The sequence below is a fragment of the Trachypithecus francoisi genome, unplaced genomic scaffold (assembly GCF_009764315.1).
Source record: "Trachypithecus francoisi isolate TF-2019V2 unplaced genomic scaffold, Tfra_2.0 Lachesis_group15, whole genome shotgun sequence".
Taxonomy (NCBI): domain Eukaryota; kingdom Metazoa; phylum Chordata; class Mammalia; order Primates; family Cercopithecidae; genus Trachypithecus; species Trachypithecus francoisi.
Window position 1 is genome coordinate 33,919,164 of NW_022681460.1, and position 26,953 is coordinate 33,946,116.

The following is a 26,953-nucleotide window of genomic DNA, read 5'->3' on the forward strand; positions in this document are numbered from 1 at the left end:
GCTAAATCCTAATGGCAACATCAAGCCTTAGCATTCACACTTGGATATCTCGTGCTCTGAGATAAAAGGCCTCTTTAAAGTGACTAGGTCCCTTTCAGTGGAGTGACAGATGTACATACAAGCAACAATGCTATGGAGGAGTCACGCTTTATCCTAGTCTACAGTTATTTTCTCTGCCGATTTTATTTTACTATTACTATGCTGAACCCAATATCTGTTTCAGCTAGATAATCAAATTATTTCGGAACAATAACACTCTTTTTATTTAAATTAAATGATAGAAGACATTTATTTCCAGGAAGCTTTCTAAAATAGCTTTTGAAGAAGCTAAAAATAACAGTTTAGTACAAACTGTCCTTCACCTGTATTGCTTGTATACACAAGGAATTCATTATAAAACTCAGTGGTAGGAGGAAAAAATAATGGAAGAAAAAGTTACCTGCTTTAGCATTTTAAAGAATAGTTTTGATAACTTCTTAGATCTTGCTTATCTGAAATAGAGCAAAAACTGCAATACGGTCATGACAGAATTCTAATAATCACAGCAATTAATGCCTTCATTTTGAACTTTTTCTTCCTAAAACATTAATGCTATAAAAATCAGATTGATGACATCCTTGTTTGAAAGACACCTTGTATTGGTATCAAAATGTGACTTGTTTTAACACCACCTGAAAAAATATAGAGCTTGCATAGTCTATCATTTCAATGTCATTTTATTATTAAAGTTATTCTGAAGGTTTTGGTAGCAAAATTACTGGTAACAATATAAATACTCTATAAGTGTTGAAATTATTTTAAATGTGTTGAAAGGCAGCAGGCATTCTAGAATGGGATTGTAAGGAAAATCAAATATTTCAATATCCAGGATAATTAGGATACTTGTTGAATTTATATTTACTTTTTTAACTTCCTTCTGATTTGCCTGGTTTATTCCTCATTTGGTATCATAAAAAGAAATTTAAGCCCAAGCCTTTTTTAGCTGGAGCAATAATTTCCGTTTTCCATTATTTTTCTTCATTTTTTTTTCAAATACATGAGAAAACAATCAAAGAATCATTGCAGGAAGAAATGATCATTTAAGCTCAATCATGTTCTTTTGCCTTTTAATTTCATTTAAGAGATTAATATTAGTCATAAAAGCTTTACAGTTTCAACACACATACACACAATCACAGAATTAAAAATCTTTACTCCTTAAAAAAAAAATGAGTTCCATTTTGTTCAATGTATCACAATCAAATTTTAGTCTAACAAAATCCGGTAAAACTGCTTTCATTAAATAGAGCAGCTGCCACTTACCTTTACATATTTTACGGATGGAACTGATCCAAGGATGCTGGCATCAAAGCCCTTACGCTGAACTATCCCTAAAGGTTCCGTATTTCCGTAATATACCACCAATCACTCTAAATCTATAATACCCTGTCTTTAACTTGGTATATACCATCTTTTGGGAAAAAAATTATTAGTATTTTGAGATGAGATACAAGAATAAAGTCATTCTTGAGGTTCCACCTCTAATATGAAAAAATGGACGATGTTTGCGCATAGCAGCTAGTTTGATACCTCCTGTTCTGTTAGGCTAGCCTTCACACAAGGAGCATGCATATACAGCCACAGTTCACTGCATCTGTTTTGAAGTTGCGAAGTGCTGCTCATTCAAGTCACAGATGCTACCATGTTATGCAATGAAACAGTAAAATTGTATGTCCACCATGAGAAAAGGAAAATAAACAATGAAATGCAGCAAATATAGGCAGTTGGCATTCAGAACACGCCAAAAAGCTAACACTCATGAATTGTCATTTTAAGGTTTTCCTTTCCTTAAAAAAAAGTCTTTCTTTGCATATTTCAAAATGTAACGGTCCCAGAGAATCATGAAGTGCCTTGTCGTTTCTGCTGCTGACTTCTGATGACCTCTAGTTGTTTTTTGCATTGCTGGTAGTAAGTAGAAAGGCTTTTGTTTTCATCTAAAAGCTTTTTATGTTCTTGTACCAGGCGAGATGTATTTTGCTGGTCCTTTTCATCCTGGTCCAGTTCTGCAACTAGTTCTTGCCTACAAACAAATACCACATAATATTACACATGATGGAAAAATTCATACCTTACTAGCTGACGATGGAAGCTCAATTAATGAGAATTTTTATTCTGGGTTTATCATTTTGCATCTTAGGTACACTGCTCAAGCATAATTATGGACTGGGGTGGAGGAACTCTCATCTATTTCTGGTGTAATCATACAACTATCATAATCCTTTTATTAAGTAACTGTACTTGGATAAATAGTGAAGCAGATAAAATGGTAAAATAAAAGTTTCAGAAAATTTCATTTTCTATCCTCTTTTTGTATAGGAAGGATGAAAAAAGGCTGGAAAAGGTTCTATCTGGCTATGGGAAAATATCATGAAGTTCTTATCATTCACATTCTACTTTTACACTCATTCGCATTCTGAAGTCACAATCATACTTAACTATAGTAAAGAGTGGTAAGCTAACAGAAAATTTGCAAGCTAATTAAAATAAATGCTATCGAATTTAAAGCTTTTTCCCATTTTAAAGCAGTGAGAAAAATTACAAAGTACCACTTCTTTTAAAATACTTACATTTGCAAGCATTTTCAGGAAAGACCCTCATTCTTTTATAGTCTGATAAACTCATTTAAGTCCCTTTTATTCAGGAACTATTAAGTATTCCCAAAAAAGATGCATCTTTAGGCATTTTCTAAAGTGAGGTTACTGGATATAAATGAGTAATTAATAAAAGGTCCTTAAGCAAAATAACTACCTAATACTATTTCTGAAAGTATTTAAAATTAATTAAAACTGTCACAGTTTTCACAGCCAACAGCCTACTCTACCATTTGTTTTTTCCAGAATAGAATTCTTCTTTCAAATGATTAAAGTATGGCAAAAGTATAGGTTAAATACGTGAAATAAGAAATCAAGCTTTCTCAACATAAAGTGCCAGCAGTTCTATAATTACTTCTACGATTTCCAGACTGTAGTATTTAATTTCCTATTTAGGCTTACCTTTCAAATACTAGGTTGGTTCCATTTAAATCACTGTATCAATAAATTGTGATAAAACAATTTTTTCTCTCTTTGTTTTTGAAGTACATACAGAAAGCTTTTCACAAATTCAGAAAAAAAAACTTTCATTTATTTAGATTAAAATTAATGAAGGGAATCCTATTATCATACATATATAAAGTTGCCAAAATTTTTCCTTAACACTTCATTTTAGTTACCACTAATAATTCAGTTTCCTAAGTATAAAACTTCCTGAAGGTCATGCTTAAGAAAACTGAAGATACATACATATTTAAGAACTGTGACTGTAGTAGTAAGGAAATTAGATTGGATTTCTTTAAAAAGGGAGGAAGGCAGTTTCTATAACTCCTTAGAAAAACACTCAGTTATGAAATACAGTCTTTTAATAAGTAATACAATCCTAAACATACACCTGGAAAAAGTGTATCTACAAAAATGTTTCTAAGATAAGGCACAACTGAATGTTAGTAAATCAAATTATTTTATCTATGTACAAGAAAACAATAAATCTTTATAACAATAAATCTAAACAGCTCTGAGAACATAAAACAATGGGTATAGAGCACCAGTTTATTTTCCATAGCACTAATATGATATAGTCAAAAGGACTGAATTTTGCATAAAAAATTCTTAGTAAAAGGGTGCTTAAAGCTTAAACAAGTTGAAAGTATACTTAATGACTAATTCTAAAAATTATGTTTTCATTGCACCTTATCATATTTTAAACTCAAAATACTAATGTATTTTTATTTTTATTCATAAAAAATAACTTACTTTCTCTGTAATAACAATGCAATTTCTGTTTGAACTTTCATATATTCTTGTGCCATTTTACAATGCTGTTCAAACACTGCCATAGATTCTTTGGAGTTTGGGCACGGTGCTAGAGGCTGAAAATAATCAGGAATGTTAAAACATGATTACATCAAATTTCAATATCTAGCTGAGAGTTAACACAGAGACTGTGATATATTTTTATAGCACTAAAGCAATGATCTTTTAAAAATAAGTGTTAAACCATGCCCTAGAAAATCTCAGTGTCCTTTTGTCAGAGTTAACTCAGCATTTAAATTTACTCTTGCTGTTTTAACAGTTTGTTACAGAGAACCATGATTGTTGGAGTTGTCGTCTCTGGTATGACATTTCAGGTTGCAAACAGGATCAAACTAAAAGATGTTTATAGCCCTCATACTCATGAGGAGGCACTGAAGTATATTATTTACATTTTTAGTCACTACGAACACGAGAATGTATCACAAATGTATTAGATAGAAATAAACCTATGAGTTTTGTTTTAACTCACTAAAATTAAACAGTGAAAATGTAATGCTTAGCAGTACTAAGGAAAGATACTGGAAGATTTTAAGATGACTGAAAAGATAAGAATATGATTCTGCCAATTTAACGTTTAATTAACTTAACCAAAAGAATTGTTTATTTTGATTTGATTCTAAAAAGTTTAAGGAGGCCAACTAAAAGGACAAATTAAGGACTACAGAATGATGGGTGGCAACACAATTGTCAGCTTTAAAATCTCTAAGAAGAAAAAAGTCAGCTTCCAATGAGAAAGTACTCCTTTACCTGTAGTTGGTGATCCAGTGTAAGATAAGCCATTGGGATGGAGTTATCTGATCCATTGGTATCTGGAATTCAAGCATGCATTGTATTCATTTTCTGTCACAAATAATTGTAAATGAACAGCAAGAAAGCATGAATGAAATACTTTTTTTCCCTAAAGTAAATATTATGTAAATTAAAAGTTATGGCTATTGGTAATGGAAGAGTCTATTTCTGAATTCTAAAGGTTAAAAAAAGGATATTCAATTATCAGATATTAGAATGCAATCATATTCTCATACCTATAATTTAAGTTGACTATAAACTGAATAGAACACAATATATCAGAGCTTCTAAGCTCCGAGTTAATTAAAAACAAAAACAGTGATATGAGACCTTTATATTTTAAATTCAGTCTTAATTGACCCTATCTAATCAAACCCCACATCTCTTTTCTTTATCATGCTAAGTTTATTTTATAGAAGGCTATGTCAACTCTGTTAATATCAATGTTCCTTAACAGGGAAAGGGAGAAAGCAGAGACACATTCTCTTCCAGCGGATCACTTTCAATTTATATAGGTTATAATGTGACCCCCACCACTCATCCCGCCCTTCCCAGTAAGAATCACTGCAGAAAATGAGATGTTGGTGATGAGAGTGTATTACAAATATGAACAGTAAGGAACCAAAAAGAGGATGAAACCTGTGGCTCAATGTCATGCCAAAAACAGGTAAGTTGATTAATTCAAACAACTAGTCAATTTTATAAAATTATTTGAATAGAATGCTTTTGTTTATATTTCCAAAGAGGTAAAATTGCCATACAACTTGACTGAGATGCATGGGATAGTCTCTTCTCAACATTAATGGTTACGTAGAACAGTTCCAGAAGTAAGCAGAATAACTCTGAAGTAATACAGAACTTTCTGCTTCAGAAGTAGTTGCTTTCCCACTGTTAGTAGAGAAAAAATGAGCTAAATGAGTGAGTTGTTCAGTCTTTTTCTGACGAATAACTCCTTGAAGGAGTGGTATGGATAAAGGCAAGTCAGGATGACAGCAGATGCACTGTATGCAATCCAAAAAAACTCAAGATGGGTTGCTGGCTCAGTAATCTTCTAATTTATTGTTAGCTGATATTCCAGTTTTTTTTTTTTTTTTTGAGGCGGAGTCTCGCTCTGTCGCCCAGGCTGGAGTGCAGTGGCCGGATCTCAGCTCACTGCAAGCTCCGCCTCCCGGGTTCACGCCATTCTCCTGCCTCAGCCTCCTGAGTAGCTGGGACTACAGGCGCCCGCCACCTCGCCCGGCTAGTTTTTTGTATTTTTTTAGTAGAGACGGGGGTTTCACTGTGTTAGCCAGGATGGTCTCGATCTCCTGATCTCGTGATCCGCCTGTCTCGGCCTCCCAAAGTGCTGGGATTACAGGCTTGAGCCACCGTGCCCGGCTGTTTTTGTTTTTATTTTTTTAAAGCCACTGAGAATGTGCTTGCAAGAAACTCCAAAAGCTAATTAGCAAAATCAGACCAAATGAGATAATACCTGTGAGGAACATCATGCAATGCTGGCATATATTAAGCACTCAATACATGACGGTAGTTATCATTATCATTCATATTAAATGGAGAATTAGAAAGAAAGAACAATTTAAAACAGTATAGTATGAATTGCATACTGAAAAAGTAATGTTTATTAAATATTGGAGGGCAATACAGAAAAACAGTAGAGACTCTAAGGCACTTACCATTAAGGCTCATACACAGCACTAACATAAATGTGTGTTTTTCTGAAGTGGCTCAACAAGAAATACACTTGTTATTTCTCTGACCAACTCTCCTCCCACCCCAACAGTAGTTTCAGACTATGCTCCCACATAAACACTGCTTTCCACAAAACTAAAACTGATTTAAAATGACTGATTTCCTCCTGATTTACTAGAAAAATTTAAGTGTCTTGAAAAAGTTTCCTCAATTTAAGATTTCCATTCCTATGATTCTTTCTTAAATCACTGATACATTATATATCTCATTATATCAGCACCCTGTATCTGATATGTATTTTAGAATTCAGTATAATGCATCAATGTTGCATGGTATTCTGAGAGTGGAAAAAAAGTCCAAGGATTGTGTTATTCAAATAATTAAAATCCTTCTATGGTGGGGAACTTAAGGTCCTTCACTGAATTTCATCTTCTCTCTAAAACAAGTAAGTGGGATTTCACTTTCTCACTTTCAAACTAAATTGAAATTGAACTTCCAGTCTCTACTAGCAATAATTGGTCAAAGATTGGAAGATTATTTAATGAAAGTTTTGCGTGTGTGTGTGTGTGTGTGTGTGTGTTTCAATTGCTAATCAAATCTAATTGCTTCTCCTGAATGTCAAGGCACATGTCGGTTTGGTTAAATCAGGCAAACTCTCTTTTCTGACCCCTCAAACACAACACTTGTTACTATCTCATATTCTTTGAGTATGCATTCCCTTAAGTGGAATATTGCCTTCTCCTTTCTGCTTTATGACTAAAGAACAAGTCTCATCATTTTATGAAAAGGTCAGAGACTATGCCAGGTCTTGTTTAATTGATTTCTCTTATAACTATCGAAACACTCAGCTTGTACTATAAATTTAGTAAGTTATTATATAGTATAAGTTTATTTTTAATGTGTCAGTATTATGACTCTAACCAGACTGCAAGGAATGGGGCCATGCCTTATACTTTATATTAATACATCTTTGCAAAGTACTAAACACAGGTGAAAATTCTTTAGTGAGTTTCCCCCTCTGCGGCTCCCTCTATTGTGCGTCTAGATATCTCTCTCACTAGATCCTCTCAGTATGTGTATCTTTTTAAACACCCATTATATTATAAATAGGAACTGAAGAGCAGTCATTATCGGCTATGATTATTAAATTGTTATGCTCTTTAGCTTTCTCTGAAAATATGCAAAAACCTCTGAAATTAAAAAAATTTAATTAGGTTGTTTTAACCTAGGTTTACACTCTTAATTTTTCCTTGGTCAGTGGGCCTTCAAAGAAAAAGACTTTACCTATCTGTTCCCTAATTTAGAGTTCCCAATCGATTAGCTTGGCGATCAATATTTTTCTTAGAAATACTACAAAGCTGAATTAATTATAAACTTCAACCAAGAGCACCCATTTTCAAAATGTATTCAAAATTATAGCCACACATTTGCAATATATTTCAAGGCAAAGACAAAATTCAGCTGATATTGCAAGTTATTTCTAGCAATTGGTATTTTGTGGTGTTTCTAGGTACAAAAAAGAAACAATGGGACAGGACTTGGAAGGTAGAAGCAACACATGAAGCAGAAATGTAGCAGTTATGTGAGAGAGAGGCTTAAACATCTTTTATTTTACCCCCATGAAGTCACAATCTGCCACACTGTTGACTGGCATATATAGATTAGTACAGACTGAAGACAGGAGGCTCTGCTGAGCTGAGTACCAGACCTGGGCAAATGCTGTAATGTCAGGGAGCATACTCCCTTGCCAAAGGGTTCAGAAATCAAAAAGAGCTGCTATCACCTGAATGTTAATGATAAAATTGGGCAAGAACATTTCCCTGTCTACCACTGGGGAGGAGCAAGTCTATAATGAATTCTATACATGTGCTGCATAGTGGTGAATGCTCTGGACAGTCCTAGGTTGGGCTGTGCTAGGGGTGAAACAGGAGTTTTTGCCACCACTAAATTTAAACTTCCTAAAACTGGAGAGTACACCCTGGCTAAACATAGCTCTATCTTACACGACACAGAGAAAAACCACCCAGTTAATTTTTTAAATTAAATTATAAACTTGACCAAACCACATCAGATAACTATAAATACTTGAGTTGTATTTTAGTTTATAAAGACAGAAAGCTGACTTTTAAACTTCAATCTAATTGCTACTATTAATAACATAGTCGATCTTATATAAAACACCAAATGCTTTAATTTTCCAAGGGCTTAAGAGATGATCTTTCCCTGCATGACTTAATGTAATATAAATAAAAAATTTCATAAGTACACTTATAAACATTTATCAAGGTATTCTTTTACAGTTAGGGAAAAATTAATTCTACTGTGGCGCATCATTTCCTGTTTGCCCATAATGAAACAACGCCATCACTACCTTTAGGCAGGTGGACATTCATACTAATATTGTGACCAGTTAGTTATTCACGTTGGGGAGCTTTAATAACTCTTCACAGGCTTCTAAAGGTCTAATAGAATATTTGTATAACTGAAAATGGTGTCTCTTATCAGTTAAAAACAATTCAAAAGGTCAATGGTCAGAATTTTTTTCACCTTAAGGTACATGACATCTTGTGTCCTTAGAACAAAAGACTGAGAGGAAGATGATGAGGATGATTTTTACCATTCTCTGATTTTAGTTACTGAAAAAATAATGACTTTACTACTATCATCTAGTAGGAAAATCACAGGCTGAAGTATCAAAAATTCAACATGCTTTGCAACTGGAAAAAAACCCCAGACAGATGATCTTTAAAATACATGTTTAGTATCCGGATTAAAAAAAATACAGAAGGCAAGGCAGTCTCTGTCTCTGTATTCAAAATGGCATTTTAACACGTATTGCTAAATATTTCATATAAAAATCTAAACAACAGTATAATGCCTGCCTTTGTAAAAATTAGAGTAATGACATAGCCAAATGAAAATGAATATAAACATGATTGATTGAACTTCATAAGTATGAAGAAACAGACTGGTCACCTGTGGAATCATCAGGGGTCCATGGATGACTTCGAGTTGGCTTTTCTGAGGTTGGTCCTGAGGTAGTAATCATTCTGATACTGGGACTGGATGACCTACTGCTCACCTATAGCAAGAAGTGATAGGAGAAACAAAATGTGATTTTTTGATTAAAAAAAATGACGAGAACGTTTCCATTAAAAGGCAAAGAAGAGACTTAGAGATCCCCAAAAAACTCTTGTAAACAACATTAAATCCTCTCTTATATATATGTAAAAATTTATATGCACTCACACATACCTCTTAAAAACTGATGAACTTGCAAGAAACTAAGAAATAGCCGGGCGCAGTGGCTCAAGCCTGTAATCCCAGCACTTTGGGAGGCTGAGACGGGCGGATCACGAGGTCAGGAGATCGAGACCATCCTGGCTAACACGGTGAAAGCCCGTCTCTACTAAAAAATACAAAAAACTAGCCGGACGAGGTGGCGGGCGCCTGTAGTCCCAGCTACTCAGGAGGCTGAGGCGGGAGAATGGCGTGAACCTGGGAGGCAGCGGAGCTTGCAGTGAGCTGAGATCCGGCCACTGCACTCCAGCCTGGGCGACAGAGCGAGACTCCGTCTCAAAAAAAGAGAAATACTCTGAGATTAGAAACAAAACAAGATCGGGAAACTAGCAAGTGCTTAAGCTGACAGCCCTGGGAATTTCAACTGAACACCAGTGGCCTAGAGCTACTGTTTTCACAGGCTGCTGGACTCAGAGGAATGGACCATAAAGCCTTGGGCCTTTGTAGGATGGAAGTAAGACTGCAGAAACCTCTGCTTAAAGCTAAAGCTCAGCAAAGGCTTCACTCTCTGAGAAAAGGTCACATAACTAGGGGGAAAAAAATCTGTCCTACAAAAGCGGACAGGAAATAAGTTTGTCTCTCTTGGGTTAGTGGCTCTGGGTGGAAGGGAGAAATGTATTAACCGTGAATCCACAAAAAATTTCCAGTTTGGATGCAGGTTACAACCAATTCCAACCACAACAAATCCCAAGCATAAGAAATAGGAAGAAGCTCACAAATTGAGTTCAACATGGAACATGTACATTCAAATTCTAGGAAACAATTAACAGGAGATAGAAAAAGCAGCCAGAAGAAAGTAGAACAATATCTTCAAAGTACTGAAAGAAAGTAATTGCCAGTCTAGAATTGTCTAGCCAACAAAATTTGAAGAATGAGGCCAAAATAACATTCTTAGATGGGCAAAAACTGAGTTTACCTTCTACACATTTTTACCACAGAAATTTTTCAAGCATGTATTTTTGGAAGAAGAAAAATTTTACTTGATGGAAGGATCAAGACACAATAAGGAATAGTGATAAACAGAAAATAAATCTACACACTGAAAACATTCAGTGATGGAAACAGTGAATTTATAGAAGTATCAAACAAATAAGATGGCACTAAAATTATAAATAACAATAGCAAAAGCATGAAGAGCACTGATTTAAAAATCCTTGTATTGTTCAGGATGAGGGTACAGATCTTTACGAGGTTGGGCATGAATGTTAAAATTTCAAAGGTATTTACAAAAAGTAGTAATATGTAACTCCCAAACCAGAAAGAAAACAATACAATTAAAAATAGTATGGGTGCAGCACACCAACATGGCACAAGTATACATATGTAACAAACCTGCGCGTTATGCACATGTACCCTAGAACTTAAAGTATAATAATAATAATAATAAAATAAATTTATTCAGTTCAAAAGAAAGCTGAAAAGAGAAATAAGAGAAAACATAAGAGAGCAAACTTATCAGTAACCATAATAAATGTAAATGAATTAAACTCTCCAGTTAAGATATTTAAAAAAAAATCAGATTGTCAGGATGAATTAAATGCTATTTATAAGAGATATACCTAATTTACAGAGACAGAGAAAACAGAAAGTTACAGGATAAAAAAAGAAAACCAGGCAAAAACTACCCCAAATAAAGTACCTATATTAATATCAGAGAGAACATATTTTAGGGTCCAAAATAATACTAGAGAAATATGGTAAGTGGTTCAATTCAGAATACAGCAATTCAAAATTTATTTTTAAAAAATTATTATTATTACTTTTTTGTAGACATGGGTCTTACTACATTGACTAGGCTTCTCTCAACCTTCTGGCCCCAAGTGACCCTCCTGCCTCAGTCTCCCAAAGTGCTGGGATTACAGGCATGAGCCACTGTGCCTGGCCAACGATTCCAAATTTATATGCTGTACATACAAATAGATAAATCAAAAAAACTGCAAGGAAGAAGGACACATCCGCTATCACAGTGAGATTTGTTTTTAAAGACAAGGTCTTGCTCTGTTGCCCAGGCTGGAGTGCAGTGGTACCATCATAGCTCACTATACCCTCAAACTCCTGGGCTCAAGTGATCCTCCCATCAGCTGGGATTACAGGAACACACAACTGTGTCCAGCTAATTTTAAAATATTTTGTGGAGTCAGGGTCTTGCTATGTTCCCAGACCGGTCTCAACCTCTTGGCCTCAAGTGATTCTCCCTCCGCAGTTTCCCAAAGCACTGGAATTGCAGGTATAAGCTACTGTGCCTGGCCAACAATTCAAAATTTATATGCTGTACATATAAACAGATAAAGCAAAAAAACTCAAGGATGTATCCTCAAACTCCTGGGCTCAAGTGATCCTCCTGCCCTAGCCTCTTGAGTAGCTGGGACTACAGTTACATGCCATTGCACTTGGCTAATTTTTAAACTTTTTGTACAGATGGGATCTTGCTGTGTTGCCCAGGCTGACCTAATGGCTTCAAGAAATCCTCCCACCTTGGCCTCCCAAAGTGCTGGGATTACAGGTGTGAGCAACTGTGCCCAGCCCACAGTAAGATATTTTAATATTCTTCTGTAAATTATATAAAAGGAGACCAAAAAATAAAACAAAACATACACACAGTAAAACTTGAACTCCATTAAAAAACAAGCTTAATCTAAACATAAGTGACTTTACGCCTAGCAAATGAAGAATACACATTCTTTTTAAGCATTCATGGGACACTGATGAAAACTGATTATGAAAACTGATTATGTACTAAGCTGTAAAGCAAATCTCAAAAATGTTAAAAACATTTCAGTATCATAATTTAATTACTTTGTATACTGATTTCAAAACCTTTAAAAATCTTTTGTTTTGAAAAACACTTCTAAATAATTCATTGGTCAAAGAAGAAAATAAAAGGGACATTAGAAAATACTTGAACTGAATTTTAACATGATCATGCTAACACTTGGGGATGTGACTAAAAGAGCACTTAGAGGAAAATATTTAACTCTAAATATATATATGAAAAAAACAGAAACACTGATAATTTATAAGCTAGAGATCTAACTTACTTAAAAAAAAAGAATTCGCCTCCCAAAATGAAAAATAGTAAAAGACAGTATTTTGATATCAGAGACAAGACTATAAAAATGAACACATTCTTAAAAAAAAAAGTTTCCAAAATTCCTATACATTATAGAAAATACCAAGCACAGAGGAGGGTTTTACAGGTAAGTTCTATCAAATATTCAAGAAAAATATTTTCCCAATCTTAAATTATCCTAAACAAAGAAAGAAGAAACTTTCTGACTCATTCTGTGAAGGCAGTAAAAATCAATATATAAGGACAGTGTAAGAAAGAAAGTTACAACTGAATCTCACTTCCAAAAAAAAAAAAAAATAAAAAAAAAAAAAAGAGACACAAAAGTCATAATTTCTAAAAATTATATTTGCAAATATAATGTGGCAGTGTACAAGCAATAAAAATCATTTAAAAAGTTTGGTTTATCCAACTTTGCAAATGACTGCAAAGGTCACTCATCTGACATTAGGAAATTCCACTAATACAATTCATTACATCAACAGATTAAAGGACAAAACCTCAACAGATGCAGCAAAAGCATTTAACATCTACTTATAAAAAATACATTTAACAAACTTAAATTCTATGTATGATAAGAGAATTTCTTTTTCTTTCTTTCTTTTTTTTTTTTTTGAGACAGGGTCTTGTTCTGTTGCCCAGGCTGGTGTGCAATGGCACCAACACAGCTCACTGCAGCCCTGACCTCCTTGGCTAAGGAATCTTCCCACCTCAGCCTCCTGAGTAGCTGGAACCACAGGCTCACGGCACCATGCATGGCTAATTTAAAAAAAATATATTTGTGTTGAGATGGGGTCTCGCCCATGTTGTGCAGACTGGTCTCGAACCCCTGGGCTCAAGCGATCCTCCTGCCTCGGCCTCCCAAAGTGCTGGGATTACAAGGTGTGAGCCCCTGTGCCCAGTGGGAAGAGGATTTCCTAATCAGATAAAAGGTATTTATGATATCTGGAAACATGATATATGACAGAATGTGGCACTGAGGGTTGGTGGGGGAATGACAGGGAAGGCCACAGGTGAGGAACACACAGGGACCAACCCTCCCTGGGATTGTTAGTGTTCCATTCCTTAAGCTGGGTTGTGGGTTCACAAGTGTCCATTTTATTATTTTCATAACTTATACATTATATGCATTTTTATCTACATATTAATATTTCATATATTAAAACCTTTCAAAGGATACAGCAACTAAAATGGATTTCTTTTTTTTTTTGAGACGGAGTCTTGCTCTGTTGCCCAGGCTGGAGTGCAGTGGTGTGATCTCGGCTCACTGCAAGCTCCGCCTCCTGGGTTCACACCATTCTCCTGCCTCAGCCTCCCGAGTAGCTGGGACTACAGGTGCCCGCCACCATGCCCGGGTAATTTTTTTTTTTTTTGTATTTTTAGTAGAGACGGGGTTTCACCTTGTTAGCCAGGATGGTCTCAATCTCCTGACCTCGAGATAAGCCCGCCTTGGCCTCCCAAAGTGCTGGGATTACAGGCGTGAGCCACCGCGCCCAGTCTCCACAATGGATTTCATAAGGACTTTTAAAAAAAGTCCTTGATGTGTTACTGAGTACCAAAGAGGAGACTTAAAAAGAACTTAAAAAGAACACAGAATTATAGAAAATAAAACATAAAATAAATTCATGAAGAATCTCATATCTAGCTTTAACATAAAAACACTCAAATTCAAGACTGCAACAAGTAAAACGAAATGCAATACAAAAGTACCTTTGAGTAGAATCCATCGTATGTGAGTTCTAATTAAGCTGTAATGTCTGCTTTAGATCACTTCAACCTCTCTTTATCTGGAGAGGGGTTGGGGCTGGGTTAAGAATGTGATGAGAAGTGTTCCATATAGTAGTGCTAAAATTCTATGATTTCAGGCCTTGAAAACCCACAATGGATTCAGGATAATAAACAGTGAGAGGTACTTTGTTTTCCTCTCATTTTTTTTTTTTTTTTAACAATTTTTAATTTTTGTGGGTATATAGTAGGTACATATATATGGGTCAGTGTATTGCTAACGCACATTTTAAAAAGAGAAACATATGTTTGTGACATGTGACAATCAGTATCAGTTGTGAGAAATCAACAAGATACAGTAGAAGTAATAATTAGGTTTTAAAAATGAGAATGGATTCAGTATATTAAAAAAAGAGGCCACTGAACATTTGCGATATTAAAACAAATAAGTTGGCCCTAATATGAATTTTACAGTACTCTTAAGTTTAAATCTTTTGCAAAATGATTCTTTGCTACATGTTTCTTTTTACCTTCTACTTTCCAAGAAACTCTTAGCACCTTCTATGCATACTTGTTTGTCCGCCTTGTCCTTTCCAACAGCTATGAAACTAAGAAATATAAGACTTGCACTTTTAGTGCAAGTTTCGAAACTGTCTTTAGATCAGCATAGAGTTAGATTTAAATCCATAAACTAATAAATAAATCTTTATATTTTAAGAAATGTCTATCTTAATAAATAATATGCTAATATGTTTGTATAAAAAACTAAGGAAATATTTAAAAACAAGGCATAATTGTAGTTTTTGAAAATGTGAATAATACAAGGCATAAATAAGAGGAACACATAAGGTCTGACAATTAACCAAAAAACTCAAAGTAGTCTGTGGCTGAATTTATGTTACTGCTTGTAACCAACTCCTGAAGAAGTTTTTATAGTAGCTATTTTTTAAAATCACTGATAAAATTCTGAGAGTCACAAATGCTCTCAAACTATTCAAACTCATTTAAGTTGCTCCTTCCTTTAAGATATTTACAATTACTTATTCTATCACCACATTAACTGCAAAGTTTAAGAGATATAGGCAAACCTGACTTACCAAAAGGATTGGATATGAAAGTGTAGTTCTAAGAGTACAGAAACGCAACACAGCAATTTAAGGCAGCAAAAGAATACTAAGCCAAATTTAAACCGCAGGGGCAGTCTACCATTAGTAGACACGAACTGGAATTGGCCTCTGACCAGAAATTTATCCCTATATTTATAAAAAGGAATGGGAAGTTATTTTACAGACAAAAATAAAGCTCAGCTTTTAATATCTTACCTGAAAGACTGGGAAAATATTTTCATAAGTCAGGAATTTAAGCCTAGTGTTATTATTTAGACTGACATTTAAAAGCTATTGAATACCCTCAGAAATCTTAGTAGCTAAAATTATACAAGTACAAAACACAGAGATTAAATGATGACTTATATGATATTTTTGCTAAAGTAACTTCTCAATAATATAAATATTTTTAAAATGGGTATAAGTTGGTAATGTGGATTTCCATGGGTACTTTATTATGGTAGTCACAGATAATTAAATCTATACATGAAGGTTGTATTGAAAATATTCTTTCTAATCTAAAGGTCTGTAGGCTTGATCTAATTTTGGCTTCACTACAGTTTTTCATAAGGGAATTTCAGAATTTTATTATTCTTACATGGTCTTCTACAATAGAAAGGTGTCTATTCTCCAACAGAGGCTGGGCGTAGTGGCTCACGACTGTAATCCTAGCACTTTGGGAGGCCGAGGCAGGCAGATCACTTGAGGTCAGAAGTTCGAGACCAGCCTGGGCAACATGGTGAAACCCTGTCTCTACTAAAAATAAATAAAAAAAAATATTAGCCAGGTGTGGTGGCACACGCCTGTAATCCCAGCTACTTGGGAGGCTGGGGTGGAAGAATCACTCGAACCCAGGAGGCAGATGTTGCAATGAGCCGAGATCACACTACTGCACTCTAGCCTGGTTGACGGGGGGACTCTGTCTCGGAAAAAAAAAAAGAAAAAAGAGAAAGGTGTCTATTCTCCAATAGAAAGGTATAGTATGAAGAAGGAATTATTCAAAACTATTACGTAAGGTTTTGATTTAGAGTTTAACAGAACATTTGTTTACACAAAAGGAGGTACAGAATGAAGATGGACAAAAGTAGTATGATAAATCACATCCCTTAAATATGTAATAACAATGTATATTAATATCACTCAATATGCGACAAGATCTTTAAAGCAAAACCTTTCCATGATCCTCGACACAAGGTTTCCTTATGAACAGAAACAACACTGGTGGGTTTTACTTCTTTCCCTTTCCAAGTGCTATTTTCCTTTTGTTTCTGGATGGTAACACACTATCATGAGAGCAAGGAAGTGGCATCAAGAGCCCGGTGAGGCACACTGTGGAGAGGCCGGCATACAACATGGATTAGTATCTACTGTGTGCCCTGGTACTTTCACCTCTGTTAAGAACTCTGGGAGGTGGGTGTTATGGTCCCTATTTGTAGATAAGGGTACAGAAGCTCAGGGAAATTAAGGAACTTGCCCAAAGTCACATATTTGACAATAAAAGTAGATTATAAAGTCCATATGGAAATGTAATATGTCCACTTCTCTAAATAATCATAACTGTATCATCTTGCAGTCATAATTTTCATTGACTGCAGCCCCCTCTAAGAGAATTCTTGAATATAGATCTATACTGAATACAATTCCAGAAGTGGTATTCAGGCATTTATAAGAATGTATATTGTTTTAGTGAAACACAGAATGGCTCACCCAGGTGTATGAAACATAAATTTGTGCGGTCATCGGTAGAAATGTATTACCAAGATAGGTTAATCTTGCTCAATGATATGACACAGCTACAATTCATCATCACTTAACAACTATGTAAATAATTAATGACAATGCAGACTATTAGAAGCTAAAATACCTAAATGTAAGAGATCTAGGGCTGTAACAGCATGCATCACATCTAGTTTCACATGCAAGACAGAATGATTAGAGTATAGAGTTTGTGTGCTTTGGAATCAGGTCTGGATTCAAAACCTGGTTATAAGAATTACTGGCAGTATAAGGAAGTAAGAGACTTAGGTCAGTTTTTCTCATCCTCACTTTACCTGCCTGCAAATGAGATGAAAAAGTACCAACTTCACAGGATTAAGATCCTGATAACGTATACTAAGAGCCTATCTGGCACAAAGTCAGTGCACAACAAATGGAAGCTGTTATTACTCTAGTTTTCTAGTTGATTTGGGCATAAGTCTGATCTCTCCAAATGAGGTGCCTGGGGACTAGGCTTTATTGGTATTGTCAAAGCTCTCTAGCCAAAGACTGCCAGGAACACACCAATAGTAGAAAGAGTTGGGTTTAAGATTTATTGCAGTGAAGGAGAATGCTTACCATGGGGCAGCATGGGTTGTATCAGTAAGAGGGTTTTAGAAAAGGAATGTATGATAGGATTTAGGCTTTGGTTGGGTGATTTTGGGGAAACTCTAAGGAAGGAGGGGTTCATTCCCAGATTGGCTGCTGTCAGAAAGCAAGGGCAATTCCACAGGGAGGGCAGTCCAGAGTGAGGACCAAGCCGTAATAGGTACAGAAGCAGCAGTCACTCTTAATAGCTGGGAGAGGACAATGTTAAGTATTTTGTGGGTGGCACAGTGACCTTGTTTTTGTCTGTGCTTAGAAAACATTCCGATGTAGCCTTGTTCTGTCTCCTTTTATCATGGGTTCAGCATTATCTTGTCTGATGTTGGTGTTCTGAGAGATTATGTCCAATAAGACAGTAACATGGTCTAGCTCTGACAGCCAGTCGTTGAGAGTAATGCCGGCTTCTAATAACAGTGAGGCCACAGTGTCAAACCAGTTCCTGGATGTCAGGGACTGCTTTTTTCTTTCTCAGTATCTTTTCAAAGCTTCTAGGAAGTCACATCTATTGAGTGTTTAAAAAGCTTCCTGAATTAATGAAAAAACCATGTTTAAAAGTGAGTTGTATGTTGTAAGAATGCAATCTTTTACAACTATACTTATATCATTCCTTTTAATTAAGAAGCTTGCTTCATTTACTATTCCTCTCAAATGGATGGCAGCAGAAAAACAGCCAATTTAATTTTAGTTTACAGTTGGAAATTCTAAGTGATTTTACTAAGATTATGTTTTGAGTCAAGAGCCACAGTACAATCAGTTTAATTTCCTCTACAAGATGTAATGTTATTACATTTTATTAGGAAGTTCTCTCTCTTCTCTGATGATTGTACTCAGTGGGCCAGAGTCTTTTCTTCATGCATTCCCATGGCCAGAAAAAGAAAAAGAAATTAACTCTGAGTATCTGCCTAATCACACTTAGCCAGACTTCAAAAAGGATGGCACCTTCCAATTTTGAAAACACATATTGTGAATACTTTTCTTCCTCAGATGAATACTATCTTTGTGAGTAATTTAAAAGATTTAATGGTCACTTATCATACACTTTTTGGGAGAAATGTTTTCATAGCACATTAGGATTAGTATTTGCCACCCTCATGCCAAGCTGAACATTAGGCATTTTAAGGTTATAACAGAAATAATTTTGAAAGAGTGGATCAGTTTTAAAATGTGGCTACACAATGGTCATATATCACCTGTTTCAAAACAGGTTTTACTGCCATATCAAACTTTCCCTCACCCCAAATCTTTCAGAGTGGTCTATGACAGTTCCACAAATAACTGTCCCACACCCATAGTTGGCCTCAGTTCCAGCGTTTTACTACCTGAAGGTATCGTGAATTAAAAGGATAACAACCAAAATCTCAAATAATGTGGAACTTGTGAAGAAATAAGTAAGACTTGGTGTGGGAAGATCAGTCCTGAATTATGGCAACACCTTTATTCTAGAGTCTACAGAAAAGCTTTCAAACTAGTAGCTGCTCCTGATATGTCTTAGGGCAAGCTTCTCATTCCTAGTCAAACACTTGGCTAGAAGTTCTCATAACTGGAATATCAATGGCAATAGTAAACAGAGTTTAAAAGGCCGAGCTCATCAAGCCTCCAAAGAATCAAAGCAAATAGCAGATGTCAAACTATCTGTTACTAAATGGGCTGATTAAAACTTTTAAGTATCTGAGGGGGAGAAAATGGGAAACTTCAGCCAAAAGTTCTGGGGTCTTAACAAAACAGATATACTGAAAAAAACTATCATTAAATAATGAAATCAAGATTTAGAGTCACTAGTATCACAAAACATAATAAATTAATGTGTCTATATATATTTATATATGTGTGTTTATAAGCATTTTGTGAAATAAACATATTTCCAGATGTAAATGAAGATCAAGGATATTCACCAATTAAATATTTGAAGTGGTTTTTGGTAAGCTGGTTAAGTTGATGGGTATAAAAGGCTTTTTTTATTAATGACTACAAAGAATCTCCAAAATTTAAAGTATATTATGAAAATGATATAATAATAAAATACCTTTTTAGGATGACAAGTACTAATATACATTATCATAAATTACATCAGATTGTTTTTAATATATAAATGCTAAAATTTTATAAAAATATGGATCATGAAGTAATAATTTCATTACTTAATACTTAATAATTTAATGCTTAATACTTCTTAATACATAATAATTTCATTACTTTATTACTTTCATTACTTTTATGCTGCTCTCATAAAACTTATACAGCTGAAAACAAACACCGCATAATTAATCTTCATTCATTTTACAGAATATAGTATATAATAAATTATATATGTCAAGTGTATTAATCTGAATAACAGAAAAAACAATGATTGAGCTACTTTTATATACCTGGTGGGTTAAAACTCTGCACTAATCAGTAATGGCTTAAATTATAACACTGTCTGCATCATCTGCAAAGAAGCAGTAATAAAGAGATAAGGAGAGTTTAGAGGAGGATCCAGAAATATAAACAATGAAATCTTAACAAATGGAATAGAAGTTTCGAGAGTTTACACATTTGCTCAGTAAATATTATCTTAAGGATATTTGAAAAAAAAATATTAATCCAGTGGATATGCCAAGTTAAAAGATGTTAGGGTTCTCCACGTATGCCAATGCCCTATGTGGCCCTAGAGGAGTAGCAACTTATTGGGGAAATGTTTGTTACCCTTATTAGTAAAAAGGAGACACACTAATGATTAACTTTAAAGGACACTTTAATGATAAATCATTACATTATAAAATCGAATACTTACTAAAACATATATAAAAACTATATAACATATATACAGTGCTAAAGAACAATTTACTTTTTCATGGAGTTCAATAAACCTACTTTCAGAAATTATCTTTCAAGTTAAATTAACAATGGCATCTATGTTTTTTCCCCTAAGTGTTTAAGTGCAGGTGCAATGAATTTCTCTATCACAACTTTAGGTCAACTCACAAAACTAGTTTTGCAGAGTAGATTACAGTTAATTCTTGGTTTCTACCTAGTATTCTTCAAAGATAGAAAATTTGAATATTGTCTTACCTGACCAGGTTCTGTTCCAGTTACAGTCAAGTCTTGGATGGATCTACGTCTTGGCTGTCCGTTGCCTTTAAAAAGAAGAAAAAAAGTAAAACACTAAAATCTATTCAAACAGACAAAAAGGGTGTAATTGCTACAGCAGAAAGTTGGAATTTGTTGCTCCTTGGATCTCCACAAAATGTTTGTGGGGGAAAAAAAAGTGAGTTTATTGCTAAGAAAAAAAAAAAGAAGAGAAAGATGTAAAGAAAGGAAGAGAAACAGCTGCAGTGTTTTAACTCAAAAGTTGCTGGCCTACAACAGAGTATGTCCTAATACAATAACCACTTCTACCACATGAATAGCTGCTGAACTCTCTTCCACCATCTTCTGTCATGTGTTTAAATAGATGAATGCTTGGGGGCTGGGGCTGATGACGGCATCTATTTCAAGGGCCTTACGTTACAGTTTTTACAGCAAGACAGCTAGCAGGTTGTAAGACACAACTGACTTTAACTGGCAGCAATATCTTGTTCATTTCAGGGTCTAAAAGATGCTTAGGCTTAAATTTATTATACTGAGTCATGCTTACTTAATCCCCATTAGTCTTTGTCAGAATCTAGTAATTTATTATTTGTGAACAACAACTCTTAATTTCCCACTGGATGTTAATAACTGTCACTCTGTTCTCAAATACACAGCTTGTTGAAATGGGCTATTTTGTTAATTCCGCTTTAGAAACTTCTATGCTTATAATTTATTCAATTCAAAATCAATTTATGAAAGAATTATACACATATAAGTCCTCAGCAAAACAATGAATTAAGCAATAGCTTCACTCAGCACTTTTATTTGGGAATAAGGCTGTTTATGCAGTATCTTCTAACATGAAAGATCAGCTGTCTAAAAGGAAACACCAAAATACTGAGTAACAGCTGATACAATACTCAAAATTCTTTTGACTCTGAAATCTGTATTATGTAATTTCTCAACTAGTGGCAACACTTAGAACATGTATTCACTCTAATTGTAGTTTCCCGATTAGTAGACAGAATTCATTCTTAAAATTTTAGACTTCCAGAATATTTCATAGAAACATCTTTTTAAAACCAATCAGCAATATAATTTAGCACCTTAACCCACATGACCCCATTATTATGCTGCAGATAAACTAAAAGGACCTTACAATGGAATAAGAATGTTTAATGGAATAATATATGTAGTGAATATAAAAACTCAAATTTGTAACTCCTCTTGCAAATGTAAGACATCATCAGTTTTTTTCCATTTTAAGTTATGTTTTATGATTCTTTGCATAATTTGAATTCAAACTTACTTCAAATGTCATTTTATTCCAAAAATTTCAACTTTTCATTACAAATTAAAACAACAAACAGTGCATGTATTGAATTAGACCCACTAGATCACTTTTATGAATACTTTCAACTACCCCTGTTTCCCGAGGACAAAAAGGATCCCCACAACCATGACTAATAAGCAATTTTAGTCACATTTCATTCAACACACTCATTCTAAAATTAGCGGTGATGAGACAGGCTTGTAAAAGTGTCTGGAATTCTCTTTTCAGATTAGCAACACAGCAACATTTGTGAATCTGAGGAACCACCCAACACATGTGTCTATAAACCATTACATCACCATTGCAATAACAACAAAAACTGAACTCAATTTAGGTGGAAGAATAGGAGAAAGGGGAAGTAAAAACTTTTAAGGAAGTAAGGTAAAGAAGAGCTGACAGTTAACAAATGCCATAAAACGAAAAATCTTTAAGCTACCACATGAATCAAAGCAAGCAGTGTTAGGCAATGCATTTTAATTAGCACAACCACGGCAGAAACCATCTGGCAGATAGTTCAGACAAAGCGAAACAGAATTGCAATCAACAAATACTTGTTGCTCCAATATTAAATTTTAAGTCATAATTTAGAAATATGAATGTAAGAAAAATCAACCTCCTATTACTTCAAATGAAAATTACTGGGTGTGTTCTCAGTAAATTTGAATTGATTCTGAAGTTTTTTGCAACAGAATACTAATTTAGACATTCACTCATTTTACCTTTTTTGGTCCTTTGATATGTACATACCTATATTATACATGGTAGTGTAGATGAAAAAGTAGTAGAAATGAGGACAGCATGATGTAAACAGATGCCTGATCAAGGAATCTGAAACCTGCATATGCTATCCTGAGTATTTCATTCTGTAATGAATTCTGGAATGTTCATGTCTTATAATAGAGAACAAATTACACTTTTTAGAATGACTTCTAAGAATACATCACATTGCCAGTGCATACTAAATCTGCACTCCTGCCCCCTGCAAATAGAAAGCAACTTGGGGGTCAGTTCCATTCTTTTTACAGTAATGTCATTAAGACAGAGCTCCTCGTCAAAAAAGCTGCTCTTTTAAGTACAACTGATTTCCTGAGCTGGTATTTAAAAGTTATCCCGGAGTTCTTCCAGAGACTGCTGGCTTAGATCCCAGACAGCCACTCCTATAATTTTTCTTATCTGTTAAGCTCATAGTTTTCCTTGACTTACACTACTCTCATTTTCTACTTTAAAACTTCCTGAAGACTGTCTTCATGTAAAAATCAGCACTACATTTTCCGGGAGACCTCTCTTAACCTAAATGTTAGAAATTTTGAGATTCATAAGTTTTGAATATTACAAATTACGGGACACTATTCTCTTCATGTGTAAAATACCCAAGATTTAAAAAAAATGCATAGCATGATATAGTAGCATCACATTACTGCTTCATGGTAAACTGAACATGTAATTTTAAAATATATGTTCTCATTTAGGCAGCCAAAGTTTCATATTTCTTTACTAATTTCAACAAATTCTGGCTCTTTCACTGGAAAGGTCGGTCAGGTGGTTTATTTGCTTTCCAATAAAACAGCTTTATTAGGTTAGAGTTGAATTTTTTTAGATTACAAAAAGTGATCTTGGTAGACTATTCAATATGGCAGGAAGGCCACCTAAATATTCATTATAAAGTTAGATTAACTTCCCTATTCAATTTGCCACAAATACAGAATTTTATTGAAAGTGAGGTGGCTATACACAGAAACTAGTACAGTACATCTTACTATATAGCACCCCTTAACCCCAGGATCCCTATCAAAGGCTTACAACTGCTAATGACACTATCTGTGCTAGGTAAGAACTTGCCAGATCTAGAAAAACTCAATTCTGTCTCTCATTGCCTCTTCATATTGGTGCTGCAGTAGTTTGGGGGAAATATTTAATAACTTACATGCTTCCAGTTAAAGATAGGCTTACAAATATTAGTTATCGACCAGCCCTTGAACCAAATATAGTATTAAAAGAGTGATCTTTTCATCCTGGTGGAGAAAGCAAAATAGTGCTCACGTGTCCTTGAAAAGTATCTCTGCTTCCAGTTGTTTAAGCATTCTATAAAGCCCTCCCCACCTAGGTAATTTATTTGCCAATACCTGACATATGAAACTTCTGAAGGAGGGCACTAAGATACAAGTATTAGAAGCCTAACTACCCATCTATTTTTCTGTTAAAACGTTTGGGCCTTTCTACATTCTACTTACTACAATTTACTACGTATCATACTCTTAGTAAAAAGTTAAAAAACCAATATACAATAGAGCTAAACGTCCTTGACTGAAATTAAAAGTGAATACGTGTTAAGTTTTTTATTCAGTTAAGAGATCTAAATGTCATAAGGACACCTAAGGTTTCTTTTTAGCTTTAAGAATGATATTATAAACAATAAATATCAATTAAGTTCAGGATCTTCAGAAAACTAGACAAAAATCTTACATATTTCAGTAAGATCTGACTCAAAAACATTTGTATATTCAATCTTCTCTTGCATATCCTTAAGAACAGTATGTAAGACAGAAAATCCTCTTTGGTCAAGGCATTTTATTGCTCTCGAATGTTATGCCATATTATTTGGGCTTAGAAATAACAAAAGGTACACTAAAGCAACACTGTTCAAGGTTCTCAAATTGAAGCACCTCAAGGCAATGCTCATATATAGAATGGATGGTTTTCAAGTACTTAAAATGAAATCAAACATTATAATCTAATCTGAACTAAGAAATAAATTCAGAATTATCTATGATGATATAATGATATTAAAAATTTCTGTAATTTAGAAAATTTTACTCTTGCATATCACATTTGGGAAACTAGTTTCACTTTATGAAAGTAATCAAGCAGGTATGAACTATGTACAACAAATTTTATATCAGAGTAGAAGTGCAGAAGACTAATGTTTAATTAAATCGTTTATAGGTGGTAAGTATATATGCATATGACAGTATTTTTTTCCAGTAGGTTTTAGAATGCATTATCATTACAGTTTATTTCCTTAAATGCTATAACTACTCACACAAAGGCTCCAGAGCAGAACCGCCCATCTTCCATTATTGAAGCTACAAACATGAAAAAAAAATTCGCTTTCTTAACTACTTATTCTCTTACTCTACATGTTAAACTGGAAAAGTTTGTTCCTCTTTTTTTGTAATATTTAGGCATTCTACCTGTTCCTCTTTGACACTTGGATTTTTAAAAGAAATGTAAAACTTAGGTATTCTTCTAACATCAGATGAACTGCATTGAATGTATTATATAGTTTCACAATCACAATAATCTATTTCATTTGTGTATTTGAGATGAAGGTGGGTGAAAAATAGATTCTTGGAAGCTTGGATAGTGACAAAAGGAAAATATGGGGGAAAGTAAAGAAAATACAAGCAAAACAAAGATCTATGTTCTTACTGCCCTATTATTAAAGTTCTAGAACCAAAAAAACCTAGAAAAACTTCAAGGAATCCAATAATCTGCCACCCATTCCCTTTTCTTCAAATATAAGTGTAACAAATTAGATGTACTGGCTGAAAGGAGAAAAGATATGGTTTTTAAAACTCAAGTTTTAACAAAAATCATTTAAGAAAATCTATTTTTTTCTCTAAGTCCCTTCCAACTTATCAGCAAGCAAATGCATTAGAAAACTGTAGTTCAAATGGTCTAAATACTGGGCAAGAAACTTCCACATTTACATTTACTTTGCTTAGGTAGCACACCGCCACTTGGCAGGACCTCCTCTACAAAGGAAGAGTCAGCAAAATGTCACACATTCTACTGGTAATTTGCTTTTAGCTGCGTGTCTTCCCTGTAAAAAGGAGCCAGGTTAATCTATAAAGCTCATTCTTCTAAGGACAGATGGACAGTGGAAAGAAGGAAGGATTACCATACAAAGGTTTGCCAATTCTTCTTCAGAGCCAGTGATATGGTAGAAGAGGTATAAAAAATTGTACAGTCTGACCCACAGGGAGTCCTAAGGTATTAAAGGTTAATTTCTGTATGACCTGAGAGACTACTAAATTGATAAATACTGCTGTTTTGCTAAGTTGCTTTTTCTTTCGCATTTGACTGATGGCATAGTATACATATTTTGAAAAGCAAGCAAAAAACAAGATTAGGGTCTTCGCATTTCTTTATGACTAGGTTGGACATTTTAGTGACTATAAAGATGTATATACAAAACCTTTTTGTGATGCTTGAAGGATTGCTTTTATTAAGAGAGGTAGTTCATTCCAAGAAGTACAGTAGACTTAGTATATTGCACTTGGCCAAAGGGAAGTATTATTGAAACTACTTATCCATATAAATAAGATTTTAAAAAAGCTATATTTAAAAAGAATGCTTGCAATTGGGTTTCAATGCTAATTAAACAGTTTGAATATATCAAGATGTATTTGCTAATACCATAAAGCTTGTGGGAAATCCACTTAGAACAAAAAAAATTCTAGAAAGTATTAAGAAATTTTGGAAATTAACTATCATCCTTCTTTATAATTAAAATGTCATGTATGAAATCTGAGATATTCCCAAAGGGTGGGCGGTATTTTTATATTTAATTAAAAAATATTACCTATGAGCACACTCATAACTGGCTTTTATGTCCACTAGTATCAATTCTACAGTTTGTATT

At 34.3% G+C, this 26,953-nt stretch overlaps 1 protein-coding gene across 4 annotated transcripts in view; it reads right to left on the reverse strand.

Annotated features, from left to right (window-relative positions):
* Positions 1–243: 243 nt before the first annotated feature.
* The window catches only part of MAP3K7 (mitogen-activated protein kinase kinase kinase 7), a 72,740-nt gene continuing 46,030 nt past the window's right edge, over positions 244–26,953 (reverse strand). Inside the window, exons 13-17 of one of the 4 annotated variants that reach the window (XM_033234636.1) lie at positions 20,976–21,040; positions 9,342–9,447; positions 4,635–4,696; positions 3,828–3,943; positions 244–2,059 (exon numbers count right to left, since the gene is read on the reverse strand). In XM_033234636.1, the coding sequence (XP_033090527.1) occupies positions 1,879–2,059; positions 3,828–3,943; positions 4,635–4,696; positions 9,342–9,447; positions 20,976–21,040 (530 nt within the window). In that variant the 3' untranslated portion in view covers positions 244–1,878. The remainder of the gene's footprint in view (positions 2,060–3,827; positions 3,944–4,634; positions 4,697–9,341; positions 9,448–20,975; positions 21,041–26,953) is intronic. The other 3 variants (XM_033234637.1, XM_033234638.1, XM_033234639.1) reach the window with 3 other exon arrangements.